A 27,340-nucleotide genomic window follows, 5' to 3' on the forward strand; every position below is an offset into this window, starting at 1 on the left:
AAGTTGAAGCGTTTGTTTTAACACTTTGCAGGAGGCAGGAACTTGCTTTCAAGCAGAACAGCGGCAAACAAACTTAGCAGGAGTGTTTACGTGTTTGGTGTAATGACGTACAACGTCCTCCACAATTTATGTAGTCCTATTCAGCCACTTGTTAACAACCATCGTTTTTCAGACATGTAAACTCTTCAAAAATCACCAGTGGGGTCACTGCTGATGGATTTAATGTCGTAGAACAAAACGTGATCCGTCTCTTACATTTGTGTCAAACACAGACCTTATTTCCAGATATTTTCCAAAAACTAGTTAAAAAAACCGATTGGAGGACTTCCACAAGATGGCGGAGAGACTGGTTGTGTGAGTGAGAGGCTCACCCAGGTCGGGCAAATTATCCCACTAAATGCAAATAACTCAACGTTTAAAGTAAGGGGTAAAGTGGGGTAAAAACATTGAGGAACAGTAAAAATCGTAAAGGACCAGGCAAAGTGAAAATCAACCTACAATGGATGAAACCCCCGAGCACGAGGCTAGCGAACACCATGCTAGTGAACACGATGGCTCAGATGCACTGCGGGCAGGCTTTGCCGCCATTAGCAAAGAAATTAAAGACCTTAAACTCGAACTACGACAAGAACTATCCACATTCAAAGACGAAATAAAGAAGGAGCTGAGGGAGGACATCACTTATCTGCGACAAGAACTCGACCGTAAACTTACGGAGAAGAACAAAGAGCTGCAGGCGCAACGGGTGAGCATAGCCGAGGCGCAGGAGCGCATATCAGATGTGGAAGAGTGGAAGACGGAGGTGAATGAAGTGATGTCGGTGATGATGGAGCCGACTCGATTGATGCAAGGAAAATTGACTGATCTCGAGGGGAGATCGAGGAGAAACAACATCCAAGTGTTTTGCTTACCCGAGGGCACGGAGGGGAGCTCCACAGCCAAATACATGGAGTCACTTCTGAAAACCCAACTCGAAATACCCCAAAAAACTCGGCTCCAGATCCAGCGCGCTCACAGAGCACCGAGCCAAGGCTCTACTCCCAGATCAATCGTGGTGAATTTCCTCCAGTTTGAAATAAAAGAGATGGTCTTAAAGAAGGCTTGGCAGAAAAAGATACACGCAGGGGGCAAACAAATATTTTTCGACCACGACTATCCTACAGCCGTGGTCCAGAAGCGACGTGCATATTCAGGCATTCAAAAAATGCTGAAAGAAAAGGGAATTCGTTTCCAGACGCCGCTCACAAAAATACGGATCCACTGGAACACAGGAGTGAACACCTATGATAATGCCAGGGAAGCCGCGCAGGACATGAAGGAAAGAGGACACACGGTGGACGTGCCCAGCGAGGATACGGAACCGGCGTGGCCGCGAGGACCCGCGGAGTGGAAACGAGTGGCGGGCAGAGGGCGCGGCCCCGACTCCGGCACAGCTGACCGCGCAAGAGAAAAGCTGCAAAGTTATCAGTGGAAGTCCTAAAAAGTTTTACTGGAAAAAGGGCGGAACATCACGGATCAAAGAGGGCAAATTCAGGTGAGCTGCGGGTGGAAAACATAACGGATGTCTCAAGGGAGACTTTTTTTGATTCACTGAACTAAAAGACCTGCGATAACATTAAGAGTCCTGAATGGGAATGTGTAGGATTACATAGTTATATACAGGTTTCTTAAAATCACTACAAATGAATAGACAACGACTGGGAGAGGTTGAGTGTTTTGAGTTGGACATGTTTAGACATTATGGAACCTCACAACGGAGGTACAGGTCTAGGGAGGGGCCCCCGTCAACGATGAGGACTCCCCCCCCACCCTCCAACGGGGATTTGGGGAATGGACTATTTCCCCATGTTTTCAGCACTGTAGCCAGGCTGACAGAGAGCCACAGCTCCATTGAGCCTTCTATTCCCATAGCATTCAGTAGTAATGATTTTATGTGCTTTCTTAACGATAAAATTGTTACTCTTAGAAACAAAATTAATGACCTCTTGCCTTTGACCAGTATAGTGTTATCAACAGCTCCCGGAAACGTAAGTTCTAATATTACACTAGATAGTAAACTAGAATGCTTTTCAGCCATAAACCATTACATTCAATGATTCTCTCTTCTAAACCATCAATGTGAATGTTAGACCCAATTCCAACTAAGCTGTTGAAGGAAGTTTTTCCATTAATTAGCACTTCTTTATTAAATATTATGAATATGTCTTTATTATCAGGCTATGTTCCACAATCATTCAAAGTAGCAGTGATAAAACCGCTTCTTAAAAAGCACAACCTTGATCCAGAGGTTTTAGCCAACTATAGACCTATTTCTAATCTTCCGTTCCTCTCAAAAATTCTTGAGAAAGCGGTCGCAAAACAGCTGTGTGATTACTATTCTTGTTTTGCTCGATCTCAGTGCTGCATTTGATGCTATCGACCATGATATCCTATTGCAAAGACTAGAGCACTTAGTTGGCATACAGGGAACTGCTTTAGGCTGGTTTAGGTCCTATCTATCTGAACGCTCTCAGTTTGTACGTGTTAACGATGAATCTTCCACGCAAACCAAAGTTAGCCATGGAGTGCCACAGGGCTCAGTGCTCGGACCTATTTTGTTCACATTATATATGCTTCCGTTAGGCAATATTATAAGGAATCATTCTGTAAACTTTCATTGTTATGCGGATGATACTCAACTATATTTATCAATCAAGCCTGATGAAATTAATCATCTAAATAAAATTCAAGACTGCCTTAAGGACTTAAAAACGTGGATGACCTTAAACTTTTTGATGTTAAACACGACCAAAACTGAAGTTATTGTACTTGGCCCGAAGAATCTACGAAACAAATTATCTAAAGATATACTAACTATGGATGGCATTCATTTGGCCTCCAGTGAGACTGTAAGGAATCTTGGTGTTATATTTGATCAGGATTTATCCTTTAACGCCCACATAAAATCAATTTCAAGGACTGCCTACTTCCATCTACGTAACATTGCAAAAATCAGGCATATCTTGCCTCAAAACGATGCAGAGAAACTAGTCCATGCATTTGTTACTTCTAGGCTGGATTATTGTAACTCTTTATTATCAGGGAGTACCAAGAAGTCAGTCAAGTTGCTTCAGCTGATTCAAAATGCTGCGGCTCGTGTACTAACCAGAGTTAGGAAAAGGGACCACATTACTCCTGTTCTGGCTGCCTTACACTGGCTCCCTATAGAACACAGGATAGAATTTAAAATTCTTCTTCTCGCCTACAAAGCCCTTAATGGGCAGGCGCCATCATACCTTAAAGAACTCATTATACCCTACTGTCCTACTAGGGCATTGCGTTCCAAGAATGCAGGGTTGTTGGTTGTTCCTAGAATCTCTAAAAGTACAATGGGAGCCAGAGCCTTTTCTTATCAAGCTCCACATTTGTGGAATCAGCTTCCAGTTTGTGTTCGGGCGGCAGACACCCTATCCGTTTTTAAGAGTGCGCTTAAGACCTTCCTTTTTGATAAAGCTTATAGTTAGGGCTGATTAGATTCAGCCCCTAGTTTTGCTGATATAGGCTTAGTTTGTCGGGGGACATCTTACTTCTTCCTTCTCTCTGTTTATACCTGTGTACTCTCATGTTCCGATTAACCCAGCTTCCCCAAATGTCTTTCTTTTGGTGTCTATATACGCTGGGATCCGGAGTCATGGATGATCCTGCGGTCCTGTGTCCTGGATCGCGAGCGCTGGATCTTGAGTCGTGGCTGTGGTCCTGGATCATCGGTCCTGGATGGATATCCTCGTGGATTCATCTTCCTATTATACACACATGCATTTCCAAACATTTGTACTACCTATGTTGCAAATGTATTATCTTTTCAATTTACACACGGCATCTATTGCACGTCTGTCCGTCCTGGGAGAGGGATCCCTCCTCTGTTGCTCTCCCTGAGGTTTCTCCCATGTTCCCTTTAAACTGTGGGTTTTCTTCGGAAGTGTTTCCTTGTACGATGTGAGGGTCTAAGGACAGAGGGTGTCGTATTGTCATACTGATATTCTGTACACACTGTGAAGACCACTGAGACAAATGTAACATTTGTGATATTGGGCTATATAAATAAACATTGATTGATTGATTGATTGGAGGTCTTCTCTTTTTTTGGTTCAGTTGTGTGATGATGTTTATGTTTTTATAAACATAAACATAAACATGATATTTAAAGATCTGAAAATGGTGTCGCTTAATGTGAACGGGTTAAACAATCCAGTAAAAAGGGCGAAGGTTATAGCTAAACTAAAAAAGGAAAAAACACAGGTTAACTACCTACAAGAAACACATCTTACAGAGCAAGAGCATGAAAAACTTAAAAAGATGGGATTTAAAAATACATTTTACAGTTCATATAAAGGTGGCAGTAGGCGAGGAGTATCCATTCTACTATCAAATACAACAAAGTTTGAGCTTCTTAAGGACATACGAGATAAAGAATGGAGATATATACTTGTGAAGGGGAAAATAGAAGACGAATTGACCACATTAGTTCATGTCTACGCCCCTCCTGAAAGCAACAAAGATTTTTACAGGAATCTATTTGAGCTTATAGCCCAGGAATCGGAAGGTATATTAATATGTGGGGGGGATTTTAACATTACAATGAATCACAACCTGGATTCAACTAGCTCTAGGAAAAGTAGTAAAACAAAATTGTCCAAATATATACGTACTGCATTGGCAGAATTGGGAATAGTAGACATTTGGAGAGAACTACATCCACTCGAAAAGGATTACACTTTCTACTCAGCTCCCCATTTAGTCTATACAAGATTACTTTTTCATTAATGTAGGGGACCGATTCAGAGCAAAGGAATGCAGAATAGGAGTTGCAGATGTATCAGACCACAGCACTTTATACCTGACGCTGAACTTAAATAAGCAGACAAGACAGACAAATTGGCGACTTAATGTTGGTATCTTGAACGATCCAGAATTTGTTAAGGGGGTCAAAAAGCAATTAACATATACAAAGAAGAGAACGATAATGGGGAGGTCGGCCCAACCATCGTCTGGGATGCTTTCAAAGCAGGCATGCGTGGGGAGCTAATTTCAAGAACGGTATACCTGAATAAAATTAAGCTCAAATTATACCAAAATAAGATTGGGGAATTGAGAACTTTAGAGCAACAACATAAAAACTCTAATGACCCAGAACTACTTAATCAAATTAAAGAAATAAGGAAAACTATTAATGAGATATTAGAGAATGAGGTAGAAATGAAATTGAGATTTGTGAAACAAACGTATTACGAGGCCGGCCCCAGAGCATCAAAACTGTTAGCCAGACGAATAAGGAAAAAACAGCAGCAGAATGCAATCCACAAAATCAGTGTGAATATAACAAGTGACCTAACAACACTAAATGAAGCAAACTATAAGACTTTAAATCAGGAAATCCAGAGAGATATGGAAAGATGGTCAGTTTTCACTCTAGACTTCAGCTCAAGAATAGAAATTATTAAAATGAATATACTTCCAAGAATTTTGTATATGTTACAATTTTTACCTGTAGAAACACCTCAATCACAATTCATAGAATGGGACAAAAAAATCTCAAGGTTCATTTGGGCGGGAAAGAAACCGAGGATAAAATACACAACCCTCCAAGCACCTAAAGATAAAGGAGGGATGGCTCTACCGAATCTTCAAGAATATTACTACGCAGCTCAACTCCGTTATTTCGTTAATCGGTGTGATACAACATATACTGCGAAATGGAAAGATATTGAATTATATACAGTATCAGACTACCATATCCCAAGCATGATTTCAAACAGAACTATGTTCTTTCTTTTCTTTCTTTCAGTCTTTATTTCGAACAGATTAAAAAATAACAAATAACAAATGTGAAAAACAGAATACCGTATTGTTATAATACAGTATTTATCCACAGTCATGGTAATATTTGTATATTCAACAAAAAAAAGTCTTCATATTAATAATAATAATAAATCATATGTGTCCGAAAGAGAAAGCAAATGCTTATTAATTCCCACCCCTTACTTGATCAATGATTGTCCTTTAAATCATTATGTAAGTTATTCCTACTACATTTACATTTATACATACATATACAATAACCTTTCTTCATTCTCATATTTTTCCAAAAAAGTGTTTCTGTACATCCTTTTAAACTGAATTATGCTCGTGCTTTGTTTGAACTCCTGCTCCAAAGCATTCCATAAAATCACCCCACAGATTGTTAAACTCATACTTCTCAGAGTTGTTCTGACCTTGAGTTGTTTCAAATGTAGATTTCCTCTCAAATTATACCCACCCTCTCTGTCAACGAACAATGTTTTTAATTTCCTAGGAAGTAGATTATGTCTGGCTCTGTACATGATTTGTGCCGTTTTAAATTTAACCAGATCAATGAACTTCAATATGTGTGACTTCAAAAATAATACATGAGTGTGTTCAAGATATCCAACATTATTGATAACTCTTATAGCCCTTTTTTGTAATGTGCATAACGGCTGTAGGTTGGTTTTGTACGTGTTTCCCCAAATCTCCACACAGTAAATCAGATATGGCAATATTAGTGTGTTATATAGAGTATGCAATGAGTTATAGTCCAGAATGTATCTGGCTTTTCCCAATATTGCGATGATATTTACATGAGTGATATGAGGTTTCCAGCTGATTTTGTGGTCTAAAATCACACCAAGGAACTTAATTTCATATACTCTTTCTATGTGTATGTTATCTAGTATTAATTGTATCTGTGGATTTGTTTTATGTTTTCCAAATAACATAATCTTTGTTTTGCTTATATTTAATGATAATTTGTTTGTGTTAAACCAATGTTTTACTTTAATCATTTCTGCTGTTATCACTTCTATTAGCTCTTTCAAATTGAACAAAAAATATTAGTGTCATCTGCAAATAAAAAAAAATTCAATATATTTGATACTCTGCAAATGTCGTTGATGTATATTATGAACAGCTTTGGACCCAACACGGACCCCTGAGGTACTCCACAGGTTATGTTCATGTATTCTGATTTATGTTCACCAATTTCAACAAATTGTTGTCTGTTGCTTAAATAATCTCTCAACCAGTTTAATCCCACCCCTCTGATGCCATACCGTTCCAGTTTTATCAGTAAAATATTGTGATCTATGGTGTCAAATGCTTTTTGTAAGTCTATAAATATTCCCACTGCTTGTTTTTTATTATTTTATTACAGTTTGCTATTTCCTCACTTAATTCCATTAGTGCCATAGATGTTGATCTATTTTTCCTGAATCCATATTGACTGTCGTCCAAAAGCTGATGTGTTTCCATGAAACTGTCAAGTCTTTTTGTAAAAAGCTTTTCAAGGATTTTGGAAAACTGAGAGAGCAATGAAACAGGTCTGTAATTTGTGTAATGGTGTTTATTGCAATTTCTTCAATAATGTTTTTTACTATAATCATATCAATATTATTCCAATCGGTCGAGGATTTGCTTTTACATTTTCGCACAGTATCGATGATTTCTTTTTCTTCGACTGGTGTGAGGAAGAAAGAGCTATTTTGTTCATTCTAGGGCTGTCAGTCGATTAAAATATTTAATCGCGATTAATCGCATGATTGTCCATAGTTAATCGCGATTAATCGCAAATTAATCGCACATTTTTGATCTGTTCTAAATGTACCTGAGAGGAATATTTTTCAAGTTTTTAATACTCTTATCAACATATGAGTGGACAAATATGCTTTATGCTAATGTTTATTATCATTTGAACAATGACAAATATTCTCATGAATATTAAACACAACAACCTGGAACCTCTCTCATACAATACAAATGGCGTGTGTGTGTGTGTGTGTGTGTGTGTGTGTGTGTGTGTGTGTGTGTGTGTGTGTGTGTGTGTGTGTGTGTGTGTGTGTGTGTGTGTGTGTGTGTTGGATCGTTGGAGCTATGTGCAACTCAAGGCATATGCTCGAACGGGAGCTGCCTGGACGCTGCAATCATGTTGCTGCAATCATGAGTGTGCTGACTTTTCGTACAATGTCCCGCTGTCTGGCTTCCTGCATAAAGTGCTCGGTGCAGTTGTGGCGAAATGTCGCTCCTCTGTTTTCATTTAAACAGCTCCTTATATCCGTTAGCGCAGCTAGCTAGCACCAGATGCTAACAACAACAACAACAACAACAATGCACGTAAGGTCTCTCTCTCGCTCGCTCGGGCCACATTACACACACCCTCCCGGTCCTCCCGATGGCCAGTCGGTGCCTGCCGGTGAGCGTGGAAGTGTGGTCTGCCACAAGCGGGCGGCAGGAGCGGGGCTGTCAGCAGATGGTATTTTAAACTCGATGCACTCTGAAACTACGGGGCGGCCGAGGAAAAAAAATACACATGCGTTAATCGCGTTAAAATAATTAGTGGCGTTAATTTTAATGCGTTAACTTGACAGCCCTAGTTCATTCCAAAGGTCCGTATCTCCCCCTTTAGTTGTTTCTACGGTTTTAATTTTTTCTGCCAGATCTGGCCCCACATTTACAAAGAATTCATTAAAACCATTAACCACATCTTCTGTATTATTAATAACATTATTTTTGTCCACAAAAAACTCAGGGTAACCTGAGCTTTTTGCTCCATTTCTAATGACACTATTTAATACTTTCCATAAACCTTTCATATTATTCTTATTGGCTTCATCGGTCTGCGACCTTCAGCACTCACTGGATCGGTTCGCAACCGAGTGTGAAGCGGCTGGGATGAGGATCAGCACCTCCAAATCTGAGGCCATGGTTCTCAGCAGCAGTGGCGAGCCGTCAGGGCCCTCTAGGCCCTCTGTGAGGGCCTAAGATATTCTAAAAAATAATATTTGAAAACGTTTTTTTTTAAATATTTTTTTTAATATTTTTTTGTTGTTACATTTTTCATTAGTTTTACCAAAATAACTTGATTTAATTGTATTTAAAATAATATTTCCAAAGAAATAAATCCTTCGAATCTGCCTTTTCAGTTTCTGTTGGAATGTGAAGGGTTAAATGCCGTCTCTGCGAGTTATGTGAAGACCGGAGGGCTTGTTGGTCCCTCTGTAGATTCACAGAGGGCCCGCCATAGTAACTCAATGAGAGAGTAATGTCAAATGACAGTACAATTGACCAATTGTAAAGTCCCTCTAAATGGGCGGGCTTTATTTTCGCGGACTTTATGACAAGTTCCGCCCGCTGTGAGGTCTATGCAAGTGGTGCAGTGACGCGTCCTAAAACCCGGAAGTAAGCTGCGCTCGGATTTCCTCGACAGAAAGCAGTGGGATTTCTCCATAGGGTTTTGGAAAATAGCTCGAAATAAGGTCTGTGGAAAACGAACCTGTTAGATAAATGCACGTTTTGTTCAGCCGGATAATATCCACATGTCTACCCTACTTTTATTATTTTCGAATCATAAATCTAATCGATAGATTTATGATCGATATATTTATAATTAGCATAAGTTCGTTCATGATGGCTCACTTCAGTGATAGTGAGGACATCGTTGCGGAATTATTAACCGAGTCATTTTCAAGATTGAGTTACAATGATAAACTGGAGTGGCAAAGGATCAGCTGCATGACCCGCCATGAAGTGCTTCATCCAAAAGGACAGGAGGATGGACTTTGTGTTTCAGTGATTTGATCATCAAAGGTAGGCCTAAGTCATTTTCAATGTGGGCCGCCGTGCCGACTTCATTCATTTGTAATTGCTACTTGGCTGTGGGTGCCCTGTCATGATAGGTGTTTATATAAATGATGTTATTTTGTGTGGTAGAGGGTCGCTGTCATTGATGCGTTTCACCCCGGACCACTGTTTTGATATTCCGCTGAAGTCTACGTTGAGACGTAATATCTCTTCTTTTTTTCAAGGGAAGGGGGGGTCAGAGGGCCTAGGTATACAAGTCACGGCTCGCCACTGCTCAGCAGGAAACCGATGGACTGTCCACTCCAAGTAGGGAATGAGTCCTTACCCCAAGTGAAGGAGTTCAAGTATCTCGGGGTCTTGTTCTCGAGTGAGGGAACAATGGAGCGTGAGATGGGCTGGAGAATCGGAGCAGCGGGAGCGGTACTGCAGTCGCTTTACCGCACCGTTGTGACGAAAAGGGAGCTGAGCCAGAAGGCAAAGCTCTCTGTCTACCGGGCCATTTTCGTTCCTACCCTCACCTATGGTCATGAAGGATGGGTCATGACCGAAAGAACGAGATCGCGGATACAAGCGGCCGAGATGGGTTTCCTCCGCCGGGTGGCTGGTGTCTCCCTTAGGGCTAAGGTGAGAAGTTCGGTCATCATGGAGGGACTCGGAGTTGAGCCGCTCCTCCTTCGCGTCGAAAGGAGCCAGTTGAGGTGGTTCGGGCACCTAGTTAGGATGCCACCTGGGCGCCTCCCTAGGGAGGTGTTCCAGGCACGTCCAGCTGGGAAGAGACCAAGGGGTAGACCTAGGACCAGGTGGAGGGATTATATCTCTTCGCTGGCCTGGGAGCGCCTTGGGACCCCCTAGTCAGAGCTGGTTGATGTCGCCAGGGAAAAGAAAGTTTGGGGCTCTCTGCTGGAACTGCTACCCCCGCGACCCGACCACGGATAAGCGGGAGAAGATGGATGGATGGATGGATGGATTATTCTTATTATTCTCGAATATTTTATTATAGTATTCTTTTTTACATATCCTCAGAATATGGGTTAATTTATTCTTATATCTTTTATGTTTATTTTCTGCTTCTGAAGTTCTATATTTTATGAATTGTCTATATAGTGTATTTTTCTATTTGCAGGCATTTTTTAGGCCATTAGTGATCCATGCACTGTGACTTTGTTTGTGTCTCTCTCTGCATTGTTTCACAGGACACTTTTTGTCATAAAGTGCTTTAAAGATGTTTAATTCATCATAGGCCTTGTCAATATCGTCTCTCTCATATACTACCCTCCAATTCTGCTTTAGTAAATCATTCTTAAATGCAATTATGTTATCTTCAGTTCTCAATCTTTTGTATTTGAAATGGCTGGCGACTTTCGCTTTCTTAGAACTGCAGTGATAGAAAATAAAAACAGGTAAATGATCACTTATGTCACTATATAATAGTCCGCCTACTGTATTGTTTTCCATAATGTTTGTGAATATGTTGTCTATTAATGTAGCGGAATGAGAAGTGATTCTACTAGGTCTGGTAATTTTAGGATACAAACCCATACTGTACAATGTATTGATGAAGTGTTCTGTCATGTTATGCTTATTTGGATTCAACAGGTCAATATTGTAATCCCCAGATAAACATCATTTTTTGTAATGATTTAGTAAACATGTTTTCTACCCTATCTGTAAATGTGTCAATACAGGTTCCAGGAGCTCTGTATATACAACTCACAATAAAAATGTTAGACTTTTCCATACAAATTTCTACTGTAACACATTCAAACAAATCGTCAACAGCTGTTGTCATGCTCTCCACATCCTTATAGTTCATTCCTTTATCCACGTAGATTGCCAAACCCCCTCCACTCTTATTCCTTCTGTTTGTATAATTCAGTTCGTAGCCATCCATCTCAAAGTCCACACCTTTCTCAGCACTGATCCAGGTCTCTGATATTGCTATGATGTTGAATGGGTTCTTAAACTGACTTAGATATTCTTTAATGTTCAAAAGGAAGGAGGAATTGCTAGACCCTATCACTAAATTCACTCTTGAAAACTGGTTTACAGTGGTTAGAAAATACAACTTGGAAAGAGAGATCAAAATTCTTAGTTGGTTGACTCTGAGTTTCAGCCTGGAATTTTCGATAAAACATATAGACATTGGTCAGACAAGGGCATCAGCACTATAATTGAGAGTGGTCAAATTAAAAGCTTTCAAAAACTTAAAGAGGAGTTACATTTGAATGACCAGGATTTATTTAGATACTTACAAGTAAGAGACTTCTTTGAGAAAGAAGTTAAACCACACCAGCAACACGAAATGAGTGATTATAACATTGTATAACATCTTCTCTGACGAAATCACTGCCATTAATCTCTCCCTATCCACTGCATCTGACACACAAACATCTCCCTCAACATCCACCGCCACAATTTCTCCCCCATCTCCCTGAACCTCCCGAGCCCTCCTCCCCACGACCGCCTCTCCCAGTTATTAGTATCCACGTGTGAAAATACAGGTAATTACTGTAATTTATGTACAGCAAGGCATCATAATATCACAGCTCTGTACTGCTATATCACAGTACTTCCATGGGCATGGCAACTGTAAAGTCACAGTATGCAGTTGTACTTCTATTCTAATTTACTGTAAAATATCTACAGTAAATTACTGTGAAATGTTTTTCTACAGATCTTCATATCTTGTCTTCACCATGGTTACAACGTCCTGAATGATCATTGAATTACAGAAAATATGCATATTACCAGTGGAAGTATAAATCAAAAATATCTTTAAAAACCACAACTCCCATCATATCAGCTGTGCACCGTGATGTAAAACAACACCGTATTTGTAGTTTAGTTTTTGGAATCCAAAGAGGTGTTGTGATAAGGTTCTAAAAAATATAGCCTATCTACTGATTAGATCAAATACAAAAGTCCGCCGAATTGGTATTGATACTGTAAGGAGGCGTACTGTGTGAAGAGAAATTAAAGATGTTGTTTAGTTGCTGATATATGCAGTTTCGTTGTGAGAGTTTTTCCGATTTGAGTAAACCTTAAATCTAAGTGTGCAGTCTGGGCATTACATTCCTGTAAATAGTTTGAGTTACCCAGCATGCCTTGCAGTCCTACCTGAGCAGGATGACTTTCACCTTGGAGGCGGCACTCTTAATGATGGCCGAGGCGTTCTGGTGACTCCGCCCATAAAGAACCTGGTTGTTAATCTGACAGAAAAACCGAAATATGTTGTGAATGAACCTCCCATCTGTAAAACACATGTGATGATATATTGTTATTGATACTTCACAAGACATCACACACTTCACAGGGACATATATCATCCCTTGGCTGAAAGGGGTTCTGATCAGTAGTTATTGATTTGCACAATGATAATTATTAAAGTCAATACACCGATTCACACATCCTGCAGTGACTCAGCTCCATTTCCACATGATAGTTTGATGATTCTGATTCTAACATTTCCAAGGTCAAAACACAAACACACACACACACACACACACACACACACACACACACACACACACACACACACACACGCACACACGCACGCACGCACGCACGCACGCACGCACGCACGCACGCACGCACGCACGCACGCACGCACGCACACACACACACACACACACACACACACACACACACACACACACACACACACACACACACACACACACACACACACACACACACACACTGATTAAAAGGTAATTGAGGTGTGAGGCTGTAATACTATTAGAAGCTCTGTTCATCAATATCTCACACACACACACACACACACACACACACACACACACACACACACACATACACACACACACACACACACACACACACACACACACACACACACACACACACACACACACACACTGATTAAAAGGTAATTGAGGTGTGAGGCTGTAATACGATTAGAAGCTCTGTTCATCAATATCTCACACACACACACACACACACACACACACACACACACACACACACGAACACGCGCGCACACACACACACACACACACACACACACACACACAGACACACACACACACACACGCACGCACGCACGCACGCACGCACGCACACACACACACACACACACACACACACACACACACACACACACACACACACACACACACACACACACACACACACACACACACACACACACACACACACACACACACACACACACACACACACCTGTTGGTCTGATCTACAGCTGTAATATGATGCAGCCAAGTGGACCATGATGGCATGAGTAAGGTGGTGAGGTTTAGCAGGTAGCATGCTAAACAGTGCAAGAGCTTTGGGAGGAACGGTAGAGAATCACATATTGATGATGGTTGCTGATGATGGCATTTCATCTTCAGGAGAACATGAATGTATGTATATTTGAATACAACCCAAACAACAGTTACGATGTTTCACTTCATCCCAGGTGGACCAGGTGGTGCTACAGGAGAAGTCTGGGGATCAAGTAAGAGAACATGAACGTCTGTATGGAGTTTCAGGGGGATCCATCATGTCGATGTTCTCACCTCCAGCAGCTCGTCTCCCACCCGAATGCGTCCGTCTCGAGCTGCCGGCCCCCCCGGATGGAGTCCCACCACAAAGATGCTGAGGCGGGAACGATCCCTATTTCCTGCCAGACTGATACCCAGCCCCTGGCGCTCCTTCTCCAGCTCCACGCTCAGCAGCTCCCCTGGCAGCTCTCCATACCGCTCACAACAACGCTCTGCGGAGGAGGAGGAAGAAGAAGAAGAGGAAGGGTTACAGAGAGCTGACATTGCAATCATTACAAATCTATCTCCAACTAACACTATGCCATGTGGTTCACTCCAAACATCTAGTGTGCATAGCACCTTTCTCTGACACCAGCATCTTTGTAACTGTTTCCGATGAGAAGTGAATGCATGCCATTGCACATGCGCTGCACCTGAGCGCACTGCTGCTTCTCAGCACTTCAAGTTGAAATGATTTTTTACAACGTCTTCCTGACGGGATCTCCGGTAACAAAGACTGAAATACCAGATTGTCGTAACAGGGAGTGTTGGATTTGTATGGCTGTACACGGATCGACCTTTACATTCCTGGGGGTACAAATAGGAGAGCCTCAGCTGGACAGCACACACCACTGCAGCAGATACGAAGGCCCAGCAGCGACTACACTTCCTGAAGGTGCTTCGGAGGAACAGACTGAGCAAGAAGCTGCTGGTGTCCTTCTACCGGGCGACCATCGAGAGCGTGCTGTCATACTCCATCTCTATGTGGTATGCTGGATGTTCAGCTGCAGAAAAGAAAGCCCGGCAGAGAGTGTTACGGATGGCAGAGAAAACCATCGGCTGCCCCCTGCCCTCTCTGGAACACATCTCCACCTCCCCCTGCCCTCTCTGGAACACATCTCCACCTCCCCCTGCCCTCTCTGGAACACATCTCCACCTCCCCCTCCCCTCTCTGGAACACATCTCCACCTCCTGCTGCCCTCTCTGGAACACATCTCCACCTCCCCCTGCCCTCTCTGGAGCACATCTCCACCTCCCCTCTCTGGAACACATCTCCACCCTCCGCTGCCCTCTCTGGAACACATCTCCACCTCCCCCTGCCCTCTCTGGAACACATCTCCACCTCCCGCTGCCCTCTCTGGAACACATCTCCACCTCCCCCTGCCCTCTCTGGAACACATCTCCACCTCCCGCTGCCCTCTCTGGAACACATCTCCACCTCCCCCTCCCCTCTCTGGAACACATCTCCACCTCCCCTCTCTGGAACACATCTCCACCTCCCCCTCCCCTCTCTGGAACACATCTCCACCTCCTGCTGCCCTCTCTGGAACACATCTCCACCTCCCCCTGCCCTCTCTGGAGCACATCTCCACCTCCCCTCTCTGGAACACATCTCCACCCTCCGCTGCCCTCTCTGGAACACATCTCCACCTCCCCCTGCCCTCTCTGGAACACATCTCCACCTCCCGCTGCCCTCTCTGGAACACATCTCCACCTCCCCCTGCCCTCTCTGGAACACATCTCCACCTCCCCTCTCTGGAACACATCTCCACCTCCTGCTGCCCTCTCTGGAACACATCTCCACCTCCCGCTGCCCTCTCTGGAAAGGAGAGTATGATGAGACTCGACGGGCTAAAAAGAAGACGCGCGTAGAATTTAATATGGTGTTAATAAAAGGCTTAATAGCCTGTGAAATAAACAACAATATGAAAACCGTGGGCAAAATATGAAGCTGAGATTAAACTCATTTAGTATAATAGAGAGAGGCTCATTCACTAACACACAGTGAAGAGGAATCTTCAATTGTGCATGGCCTTAGATTCTTTCCTGAATACAAAGATGCTTCTCTGAAGATACGAAGGGTTTAGGAAGTGTACCTGCAGTTACCTGATGACACATGCAGATACGCCTGTTTAGAGATTAGATCCGCTTTTAGATATGGGTTACCCACACTTTGTATCACTTTGGAGAGTATTGGCTTAAGTAAAGTTACACTATCATTAAAGAACACTATTCAAAGATTAAAAGGTAAAAGTACTCCAGAACAGAAATATAATATTAATATACCCGGCCTGTATACCCATGCTGAGTTATGTACAATTCGTTCCAAATCAAGCTAACATCAAGCATCATAAGTGTAACCAGTGGCGAGCCGTCAGGGCCCTCTAGGCCCTCTCTGAGGGCCTAAGATATTCTACAAAATAATATTTAAAAACATTAAAAATATATATATTTGTTGTAATATATATTTTTTCAATATTTTTTTAGTTATATTTTTCTTTAGTTTTACAAAAATAACTTGATTTAATTGTATTTAAAATAACATTTCCAAAGAAATAAATCTCTCTTGATCGCCCTCTCACTCTTCTATCACCCCCTCTCTCTTCTCTTTATCGCCCTCTCTCTCTTCTCTTGATCGCCCTCTTTCGCTTCTCTTGATCGCCCTCTCTTTCTCCTCTTGATCGCCCTCTCTCTCTTCTCTTGATCGCCCTCTCACAGGAGAACACTTGACTGTAGGGTTTCTGCCATGTCTCCACTTTAGTTTGACTCTCTCTCTTCTCTTGATTGCCCTCTCTCTCTTCTCTTGATTACCCTCTCACTCTTCTATCGCCCTCTCTCTCTTCTCTTGATTGCCCTCTCTCTCTTCTCTTGATTGCCCTCTCTCTCTCCTCTTGACTGCCCTCTCTCTCTCCTCTTGATCGCCCTCTCTCTTCTCTTGATTGACCTCTCACTCTTCTCTCGCCCTCTCTCTTCTCTTTATCGCCCTCTCTCTCTTCTCTTGATTGCCCTCTCTCTCTTCTCTTGATTGCCCTCTTTCTCTTCTCTTGATCGCCCTCTCTTTCTCTTCTCTTGATCGCCCTCTCTCTCTTCTCTTGATCGTCCTCTCACAGGAGAACACTTGACTGTAGGGTTTCTCCCATGTCTCCACTTTAGTTTGACTCTCTCTCTTCTCTTTATCACCCTCTCTCTCTTCTCTTGATCGCCCTCTCTCTTCTCTTGATTGCCCTCTTTCTCTTCTCTTGATCGCCCTCTCTTTCTCCTCTTGATCGCCCTCTCTCTCTTCTCTTGATCGCTCTCTCACAGGAGAACACTTGACTGTAGGATTTCTGCCATGTCTCCACTTTAGTTTGACTCTCTCTCTTCTCTTGATTGCCCTCTCTCTCTTCTCTTGATCACCCTCTCTCTTCTCTATCTCTTCTCTTGCTCACCCTCTCTCTCTCTCTCTTCTCTTGATCGCCCTCTCTCTCTTATCTTGATCGCCCTCTCACTCTTCTATCGTCCTCTCTCTCTTCTCTTGATCTTCGGCATATGATGATGACACCCCATACTTGACGTAGAGCTGTTGAGGGCAGGACCATTAACCTTTATCTGAAGTCTGCTGCTCTGAGCATGTCAGCTGGAGCGATGACATCATCGTGTTCCATGACACAGGTGTTTATAGTTGAGCTAACGAGGTGTGCAGAGATCAAAGGTTTCCATTGTTCTGAATGAGAGATAAACCTCTTACATGTGAACGTTTTGTTGAAGAACCGTAACAGATATCGGTGAAATTTCAAAGCGTGAAGCATGTCAAGGACCTTGAGTATCTGAAGTGTGCTTATTGTGTACTTTCGGGTCAATACTGTGGCCTTTTTGGCAGATTAACTAAAGGTGTGCGGCTGCTGCTGTGAGGAAATATCTGGCTGAAATTACAATGGGGTTTAATGGAGGAATGTTGAAAGTTTTTGTCACTTCATGTCCTCAAGAGGCATTTTGTTTAATTATTTTGCTTAATTATTTGTAATTTTTCAAGCAACGAGATGTTTTCCTACGTTTGTCATGATAAATTATGTCTCAGGAATTTAGGGTTTGGGAATTACGGCAGTCTTAAAACAAAATATGAAGGCAAATTTCAAGATTTCCTACCCTAGCTGTGACATCACGCACTCTAATGTTAAATGTTAATGTTAAAATATGAAGAAAACCTCTAAAACAAGGTCTGAACAATGTTTAATATCTCTAAAAGTAAGAATCAGATTTAAAAGTTGTTTTACACGAATAATGTCAGAAAGATGTGTAACATTTTAAAGTTGGGATGAGGTTTCTGAGTGAAAGTATGAATGAACAGTTAGCAGTTGAAGTCGCATGAAGATTTGTTGAAGTCTGAAGATTTTCTCCATTGACTTCAATGTTAAAAATATGATGAATTATGGGATGTATCTCTGGAATTATGAAAGTTATGAATAAGAAAAGTAATAGCCATCGATTCCCGACCGAGCTGAACGTTTTGATGTTTGAACGGAGTTCAATGCGGGAGGAGAAGGCTGGCAAAATAATGGGCGGAATAATAAGAATAAAGAATTGTGTGCGTAGAAGAACAGATAGTTAGAATGCTGTTAACAGAATTCCAACTAAATGACAGTACAATTGACCAATCATATCTTCCCTCTAAATGAGTGGGCTTTTTTTCCGCAGACTTTATGACAAGTTCCGCCCGCTGTGAAGTTTATGCATGTGTATAAAGAGGTGCAGTGACGCGTCCTAAAACCCGGAAGTAAGCTGCGCATGGGTTCCCTCAACAAAAAAATATTTCTCCATAGGATTTTGGAAAATAGCTCGAAATAAGGTCTGTGGAAATTAACCTATTATATAAATGCACGTTTTGTTCAGTCGGATAATATCCACATGTCTACCCTACTTTTATAATTTTCGAATCATAAATCGAATCGATAGATTTATGATCGACATATTTATGATTAGCATAAGTTCGTTCATGATGGCTCACTTCAGTGATAGTGATGACATCGTTGCGAAATTATTAACCGAGTCATTTTCAAGATTGAGTTACAATGATAAACTGGAGTGGCAAAGGATCAGCTGAATGACCCGCAAGTGCTTCATCCAAAAGAACAGGAGGATGGACTTTGTGTTTCAGTGATTTATCATCAAAGGTAGGCCTAAGTCATTTTCAATGTGGGTCGCCGTGCCGACTTCATTCATTTGTAATTGCTACTTGGCTGTGGGTGCCCTGTCATGATAGGTATTTATATAAATGGTGTTGTTTTGTGTGGTAGAGGGTCGCTGTCATTGATCGCCATATACTCGCCACTGAGTATAACACATATTATTCAGTGAGCAACAGAATGAGGCGGAGAGAGGAGGAGGAGATGAAATGTCATGTGAGGTGATGAAGATACAGAGGAAGATAAATCATGATGACAAATATAAAGCAGGGGGCGATGGAGCGAGACACGGATGAAAGTGATCTAGTGAGATTGATGTTCACAGTACATGCACACGCACACACATCGAGAGACCCACACACACACAGATATAGGCAGCTGGGGTTTGCGTCCGCCTCATCAGGTCCAATCATCTACGAGCAGTGAAGGGTGAGTGCTCAGTCAGCCCGTTTCAAGTGATTTGGAGATCTGTTTCATATCCTCCTGGGACCCAGCCCATTGGAAATGTCCTCTGTAGTGGACATTTTGTTAAAATCTCCTTTTACTCTTTTGAGCTATTCTATCAATCTCGGATGTACTGTACGGAGGACATCCTGGTCTTTCCAGTGATATGTCATTGGTTAAAATTGCATGCTGGGAAGTTCCTCTTTCTTGGCTGGCATACCAAAAACAGCATTTTATAGAAGCAGGAGGAGAAGTCAAATATTATTGAATAATTGTAATTTTTACCATGAAAATCATATATGTTCTTGTTTATTAACATGTGAGGAACTATATAATTAGTTCTGAAAGCAATTCAATAATTCAAGTTTTCAAATAACAGCTCTTTTATAAATGTCCATCCTAGTGGATGTCAGGACCGTCTTCATGGACTTTACATTACATTACATTACATTGCATTTAGCTGACGCTTTTATCCAAAGCGACTTACAATAAGTACATTCGACCAGGAAGACACAACCTTGAGGAAAACAGAATCATATAAGAACATCAGGTTTCAAAGAGCCAATCGTTTCAAGTGCTGCTCAACTGGCTAAGCCAGTCCTTTATTAGTACTTTATGACTCAATATAGATGCAGGAGACGGAACTGAAGCAGACATGTTCTGTACCAGATAGTTAAAAGTGCTATATTTGAACAATATATTGTAGGGCCATACCTATATAAAGTATATAAATATAGTTTTTTAACAGATCCTGCATTTTAGCCATGACTCATTTCGCTCTATTTGCTCTTTCCAGCCCTGTTTTTGCAGGGGCTGATTCTGTGACGTAGCTTTAATGCAAATGAGCTGCAGCTGACCACGCTCCCCTGCAGGAGAGGTGAGTGTGCTTTGAGGTCAGCTGCTGGGCTCTCAGAAGAGGGGGAGAAAAAGAGATCTCCGTCCTCCGTGTTTTATTCTTATATGATTATATAGAGACATTATTCATTTGTTTTAAAGCTCAATAAATAACAAAGAAGACCTTGGACCGGCACTTTTCTAATTTTGTCCGGATTTAAACTTTAACGGACATGTTGACCGGCGGAAAAAAATCGAACTGAAATTCTGCTGCACGGTCCCCACGTCCCTTGGAATAGGCGGAGAGGTGGGTGTTTGTCATCTGCTGGTGGACTACCGGAGAGAATTACAGTGCTTGAGTAGTTATACATATCACATTAGTACATCACATTAGTATGCATACAAATTGACAGGTAGTGTGACCGGCCCCAGTAGCCTTGGTCCAGACTCCAGTTTCGGCTCCAGTACTGGCTCTCTGGTCCACGCCAGCTCCCCGTGTCCTGTTGGCGAACCGACCATCTCAAGTACCTTCTCGAGTCACCTCTCGAGTTCCCTCTCGAGTCCCCTCTCGAGTCTCCTCTCGAGTTCCATCTCCAGTCCCCTCTCCAGTCCCTACTCAAGTCCCCTCTCCAGTCCCTACTCAAGTCCCTACTCAAGTCCCTAATCCATGTCCTGTCCCGTTGGGGGTCCCGCCGACAACTCTTCTGCCGTGGGTCCTGCCAACCCTATGTTCTGTCCCGTTGGGGGTCCCGCCGACTACTCTTCTGCTGTGGGTCCTGCCAACCCTATGTCCTGTCCTGTTGGGGGTCCCGCCGACTACTCTTCTGCCGGGGGTCCTGCCAGCCCTATGTCCTGTGCCATTGGAGGCCCCGCCGACTACTCTTCTGCCAGGGGTCCTGCCAGCCCTATGTCCTGTGCCGTTGGAGGATCTGCTGGGGGTCCTGCCAACCCTGTGTCGTTGGAGGTTCCGCTGGGGGTCCTGCCAACTCCATGTCCTGTCCCGTTGGGGGTCCCGCCGACTACTCTTCTGTCGGGGGTCCTGCCAACCAGTGTTGTAGTCAAGTCACCAATTCACGAGTCCAAGTCACCCTCGAGTCACCACTCTTCGAGTCCGAGTCCAAGTCCGAGTCATCAAGGGAGAGTCGTAGTCGAGTCCGAGTCCAAGTCCGAGTCACCCAAGGAGTGTCCAAGTCGAGTCCGAGTCCGAGTCATCATTACCTATGTTCGAGTCCGAGTCCAATTCCGAGTCACTTAAGAAGAGCCCAAGTCAAGTCCGAGTCACAAGTCTTCATGTATTAATATTCGTGGATATATGTTTTGAAATGTAGCTGCTCCTCTACATTGCTGTTATCCTGTCTATTGAACTGCTGTGAAGCGAGTTTGGCTACAATTCTTGTAATAGGTGCTATACAAATATAAAGCTTATTTCTAATATTAATATTATTATTATATATAAATAAACTATATTTAAAATGAGTTACCTTTTAGAGAAGTGATTATATTTGTATGCCAATATTTTCCTATGGTAAAGTTTTCGTTTTGCACTTTTATTTTGATAGTAATAAGATCGGGACTCTTATTTTGAAGGAACTTTTACGGGTTAAATTAGTTTACCGATAAAGATTTATCCCCAGAAAGCACATGGCTACTTAGCATGCAAAATGACGTCATTCTTAAGTAGCATGTTAAGTAGCCATGTGCTTTCGTTATCGGCTGAATCTTTATTTATTGATTAGATCACGTTACTCTGATGATAGTGTTCAAGACAGCCTATATGTCTGAACTCGATCCTTAGAGTAATGTGTTACGGAGCCTTCTCTTCTATATTGTTTCCACATAACGAGCATTTTGCGCTGCTCTTTTGTGGAAGCAGAATGTGTGAAAGCATACAGCATGATGCGGGGTGTGTCTGTAGACATCTCTAGACTGGAATAGCGGGGCCCAGTACGTGAACTCGCCATACAGGATAGAGGACATCAGACTCCAGAGAAAATGTGCTCGAGTCCGAGTCCAAGTCGGAGCGTCAATGTACGAGTCGAGTCCGAGTCATCGTGGGGGGGGGGGAATTCACGAGTCCGAGTCCGAGTCCAAGTCATCCTGTGCGAGAATTCACGAGTCCAAGTCCGAGTCGCGTCAATCAGTGCGCGAGTCCGAGTCGAGTCACGAGTCCCGAAAATCGGCACTCAAGTCCGAGTCCAGGACTCGAGTACTCCATCTCTGCTGCCAACCCTATATCCTGTGCCGTTGGAGGCCCCGCCGACTACTGTTCTGCCAGCCCAAACCTGTCCTTCAGACCCCCTCCACCCACCCTTTTGGCCCTAGTGATGATTTTGGCTTTTTTCTATTGCCAAGATACTTTTAGATACACTTTGAGGTATGCAAAACCGTAAAACAGAAAATGAAGTACATTATCTGATTAGATTTTTTCTTAAAGGCTGTTTCTCTAAAAGGCAAGTTTGTGATTTTAACACTTTTTACTGACAATCGGCAGATTTGTGTGTAATTCTCTCACAAACGAACTGTAAGATACACTTTTTTATGTATGCAAAACCTTAAACATTTTTGAAAATAAAATACTTTGTCTGAATACATTTTCTTTAAAGGCACTTTTGATTTTAACGCTATTTCAGTGGAACAATCCAGTTTTGTTAACATCAATGCTTTTTTCTCTTTTCTTGTGCTACTAAGATACTTTTAGATACCATGGGTGTCGCAGCCATTATATGAGGGTGGGACAAGTCCCCCCCACTTTTTCAAATGATTAGTTTAGACCCCCCCACTTCTACCATGTGGAAAATCCGTGAATCGGTCTATCCACTCGCCGCACTTTGTAAAGCACTGTGTCAGTGCTTCACTTGCTTATTGAGAGAATGCCCAAATCAATGAAACTCCGTACCATGTTTTCACTGCAAGGCAGATTCTCCCATAGCGCGCGCATGTTCAAGGAGTGTTGCCATAGTTGGACAGCTCAGATGTGTTGTATGAAGCGATGCCGGTAGCAGAGGTAAGGCACACACACCAAGTGTTCAGGACATTGTTAATACAGCGAAAATCAAAGCTGACGATCTCTTGGTTTGATGTTTTCTCCCCCAGACAACATGGACATTAGAACATTTTTTTCAAAGAAGAGGAAAGTAAGTCTTCAGCTGGTAGCAGTTCATCAGTTAACAGTGATGGCTGCAGCGGCGGCAAAAGCGTCTCACTTCTTCAGAGGAGTTTTGTCTTTATGTCATGATAGAGAGATACAAATACTGAATAGTTTAGATGAGAAAAGGCATTGAAATGCCAGGTTACTAGTATTTATCATGTAAACAGGGAACATGAATAACCCCATCTCTCTGTGCTCATGTAAACACCATATTCCCAATATGATCATGTTAGAGTTTATTGAAGGATAAATATGTTTTCATAATGTGTTCTCATAAATGTGTTTAAGAAGATTCTTAGTCAGGAAGGGAGGAACAGAGAACAGTCTGTTCAAGAGCACACATACACACACACAGAAATTCACATGACAGAGTCACAAGATACACACAAACATATATTGGTGTTGGTCATCATCACATGATTGTCATGTTACTGTATTGTTGAAAATAAAAGGGCTGCACTTAGGAGAAGGCGAGCGGAATTGGTTGAGAGTGTACATTTGCAGGTCGCTCGCCGATTCTCCTTGCAGCAAGCTAAATTGAAAACTCGAGTACTGTTATCTCTGTTCACTGGATTTGGTATATTGAACCGAATTGGGGTTTTACCCTTACAAAGTAATATTGGATACCCCACAGATCATAACCGGGATAATACTCATAAACGGCTTACTGATGTCCAGAGACGCAGTCAGTGTGTTTTACTGGAGCCTCAGTTCGATAAGAGATTATTTTCTGAGTTATTTAAGGTACTCTCTCTCAAAATGATAATGTGCATTATGTTTTAATTATACTTCTTATCATTGAGAAGCTTTTTGTGTGTGTTTATGTTTTACTGAGTGCTTATAGGCAATTTCCATCCCAGTATTCAGTTAACTATTTATTTTCTGTGCACATTATATAGACACGCTAATATTCTACCTACTGCTTGGGACTTTGAGTCTTCAAAATGTCCAATGCCACAGACTGGGACTTACTTTAGAGTCAGTTGTATTTACATTCAGTATGACTTGTTATGATTCAATGTGAAAGAGTATACTGCTCAATAAATAATGATCACTTCAAAGGGTATAATATGAAGTACTTTGTAAGGAATGGGGTTTCTTTAATGGATGCAACACTTTATAACTTGGTAAAATATTAATTATTTTGTAATGAATTGAGTTTCTTTTTTTTGGATTTTCAACATACTATTGTACTTTTCCATATTTTCTTCTGACAAACTATACTTTGACTTTTTCCGTAAAATCGTGACAAACTATTACTTATTCTTTGACCACTTGCTGCTTGGTTGGAAATGATAGATGAAAAAGTTACAAAACTTAAAGAACTTTTTAAAAACCCAATTATATAGATGACTCCCCCCACTCAACGCAATAAGTCCCACCCCCACTCAGCAAATCATCTAAAACGAAGGACCCCACTAAGACGACCGTTGAAAACTAGCCATGGATCTGAGAAAAACCAAGTCTCCCCCTGCGAGTTGCAGCCAGGAACAAACTCCTGGACTACCATCATCACCACCATTTTGGACACCCGAAGCTTGCAGTACTACTGCTGCTGATGTTACTCCTTGGTCCAAGACATCTCGGTTTTTGGACACAGTGAAATCGGAGTTGGTTGATATTCTGGAGAGGGTGCTGCATCGGTACAGAGAAGAAATCTGCAACGGATGCCGAGTCAGTCACGCTAGTCAGAGACAGCACGAGTGTCTGTATGACATGCCCGATTTTTTCTTCAGAAACAATTACAACGCGTTAATGAAAAGACTTTGGCTCTCCGACTTCATTACTGTGATTGGCCAGAGTCTTATTGATAAAGACATTTGCGCGGATGAATGGAGGATCCGGAGGCTTTTCTGCACAATCTCAAAAACTGCAGATGCCTCAAGGAGAGACTTGAAAAGATCCATGCTGATGAGTTGGATGGCGAAGAAGAAGACTAATAACCAGCGGGTTGATTGAAGCCAGGGATTTTCTTTTTCTCTATACTTTCACTTTTCTTTAAAGTAAAATAAAAAAAGGGAAACTACTATGCAAAACGCTCTGTATATATTGATCATAATGTAGTCAATACCCTTTAATTTAATAAGTGTGGTGATGAGGACGATTGAAAACAGAATGAGTAGTGATCCCCGTGTAAACAGAATGGCTGAAGTTTATAAACTAGAAGACATTTTGGATATAGTTCGTTCTGGCAGTACTATTCCGGGTCATTGGGAAACGATTGTAAACGAAACATTTAAAGTGGTCCTGGAATCTTCATTTTCCGAAACATTCTGTAACATTATCTCAGAAATGAAACAAACATCAAAAGTGTATCATGTGCTCTCATTGTATGCTCTGTTTGTAGATGTAATGCATCTTTGTGTCGAAAACAGCATACACGTGAATATTTTGACTGAAGTGAAAAAACTCATCATGATATTCCCCGTAATCTGGGGAATTCTAAGCTGGAGACGGTCCTGGGGATGCTACAATCAGTATCACTATTGATTTTGTGTGTGAAAAAATAAAAAGGACATTTAAAAAAAAAAAAAGTGTTTTTTACATTTAAAACCTGTTGTCTTCACTATAGCAAGGGGAGCGTGTCTGATACATGGGTATTACAGTCCTTCACATGCACTGTTGTCTTCATTATAACAAGGGGAGGGTAACAGGGAAGATGTATGATACATGTGTATTGAAATGTGCGTATTATACCCCCTTGCATCCTGGTAGACTACGTAGAGAGGTATATAATGAAGAGGGTAAACAAATGACTGTGTCTGCAGTTAAGCTTCTTACCTGGACGCGAGAATAACGAACACAGCATAACATGATACAGTTATTTATTGTTCTGCGTCCACCCCGAAGCAGGCTCTTTGTCAGCTCCAGAATGCTTTTAACATTGTACAATCCAACACGTGTGAATTGAAACTTGTTTTAAATGCTGCCAAGACAAAGCTAATGATGTTCTCGAAAGCAAAACCCAAGGTCTTGAACCTTCCTCCTATCACCACCTTGCAGGGGACGGAGATTGAATCTGTGTTGCAGTATAAGTATCTTGGAATTATAATTCACAATTTGCTTTCTTTTATTGTGGAACTCTTGAAAAAATTAAGAATAAAATTAGGTTTTTTCTTTAGAAACAAGTCTTGTTTTTCCTATGAGGCCAAAAAGAGACTAGTGTCTGCAACCTTTCTGTCTGTGCTGGATTATGGAGATGTGGTTTATATGAATGCATCTTCTCAGTGCCTTCACTCGCTGGACACCGTCTACCACGGTGCACTGAGATTCATCACAAACCTCAGATCCTTGACGCACCACTGCAATCTATACACTCGTGTTGGATGGTCTTCCCTGACCACGTGCAGACTGAAACATTGGCACATCCTGTGTGAGATTAAATAGAGATTTATTTCACTCTGACATTATTTGTTACAATTTTGTAATATACCACACACACACACACACACACACACACACACACACACACACACACACACACACACACACACACACACACACACACACACACACACACACACACACACACACACACACACACACACCTCCTGCAGTGTGTGCCAGCAGTGTTGGCAGGCTGTCACACATTGATGACAATTGACACACTGAAACACTGCAAAGGGCATGGGGAGCTCTCCCACACACACAGAAATATAACATGTGCGTGTGCCCATGTCCGTGTGTGTGCGCATCTGTGCTTTTACAGTAAATCAGCATAAAACATGCTAGTGTGTGTGTGTGTGTGTGTGTGTGTGTGTGTGTGTGTGTGTGTGTGTGTGTGTGTGTGTGTGTGTGTGTGTGTGTGTGTGTCAGGTATTATGTCTTTTGCAAACCAC

General features: G+C 42.0%; 1 protein-coding gene across 3 annotated transcripts in view; it reads right to left on the reverse strand.

Moving 5' to 3' along the window:
• The window catches only part of LOC117445051 (inaD-like protein), a 114,284-nt gene that overhangs the window by 71,364 nt on the left and 15,580 nt on the right, over nt 1–27,340 (reverse strand). For all 3 annotated transcript variants that reach the window (XM_071202959.1, XM_071202958.1, XM_071202957.1), the window contains exons 2-3: nt 14,169–14,365; nt 12,748–12,839 (exon numbers count right to left, since the gene is read on the reverse strand). In XM_071202959.1, the coding sequence (XP_071059060.1) occupies nt 12,748–12,839; nt 14,169–14,365 (289 nt within the window). The remainder of the gene's footprint in view (nt 1–12,747; nt 12,840–14,168; nt 14,366–27,340) is intronic.

The sequence above is a fragment of the Pseudochaenichthys georgianus genome, chromosome 4, assembly GCF_902827115.2.
Source record: "Pseudochaenichthys georgianus chromosome 4, fPseGeo1.2, whole genome shotgun sequence".
Taxonomy (NCBI): domain Eukaryota; kingdom Metazoa; phylum Chordata; class Actinopteri; order Perciformes; family Channichthyidae; genus Pseudochaenichthys; species Pseudochaenichthys georgianus.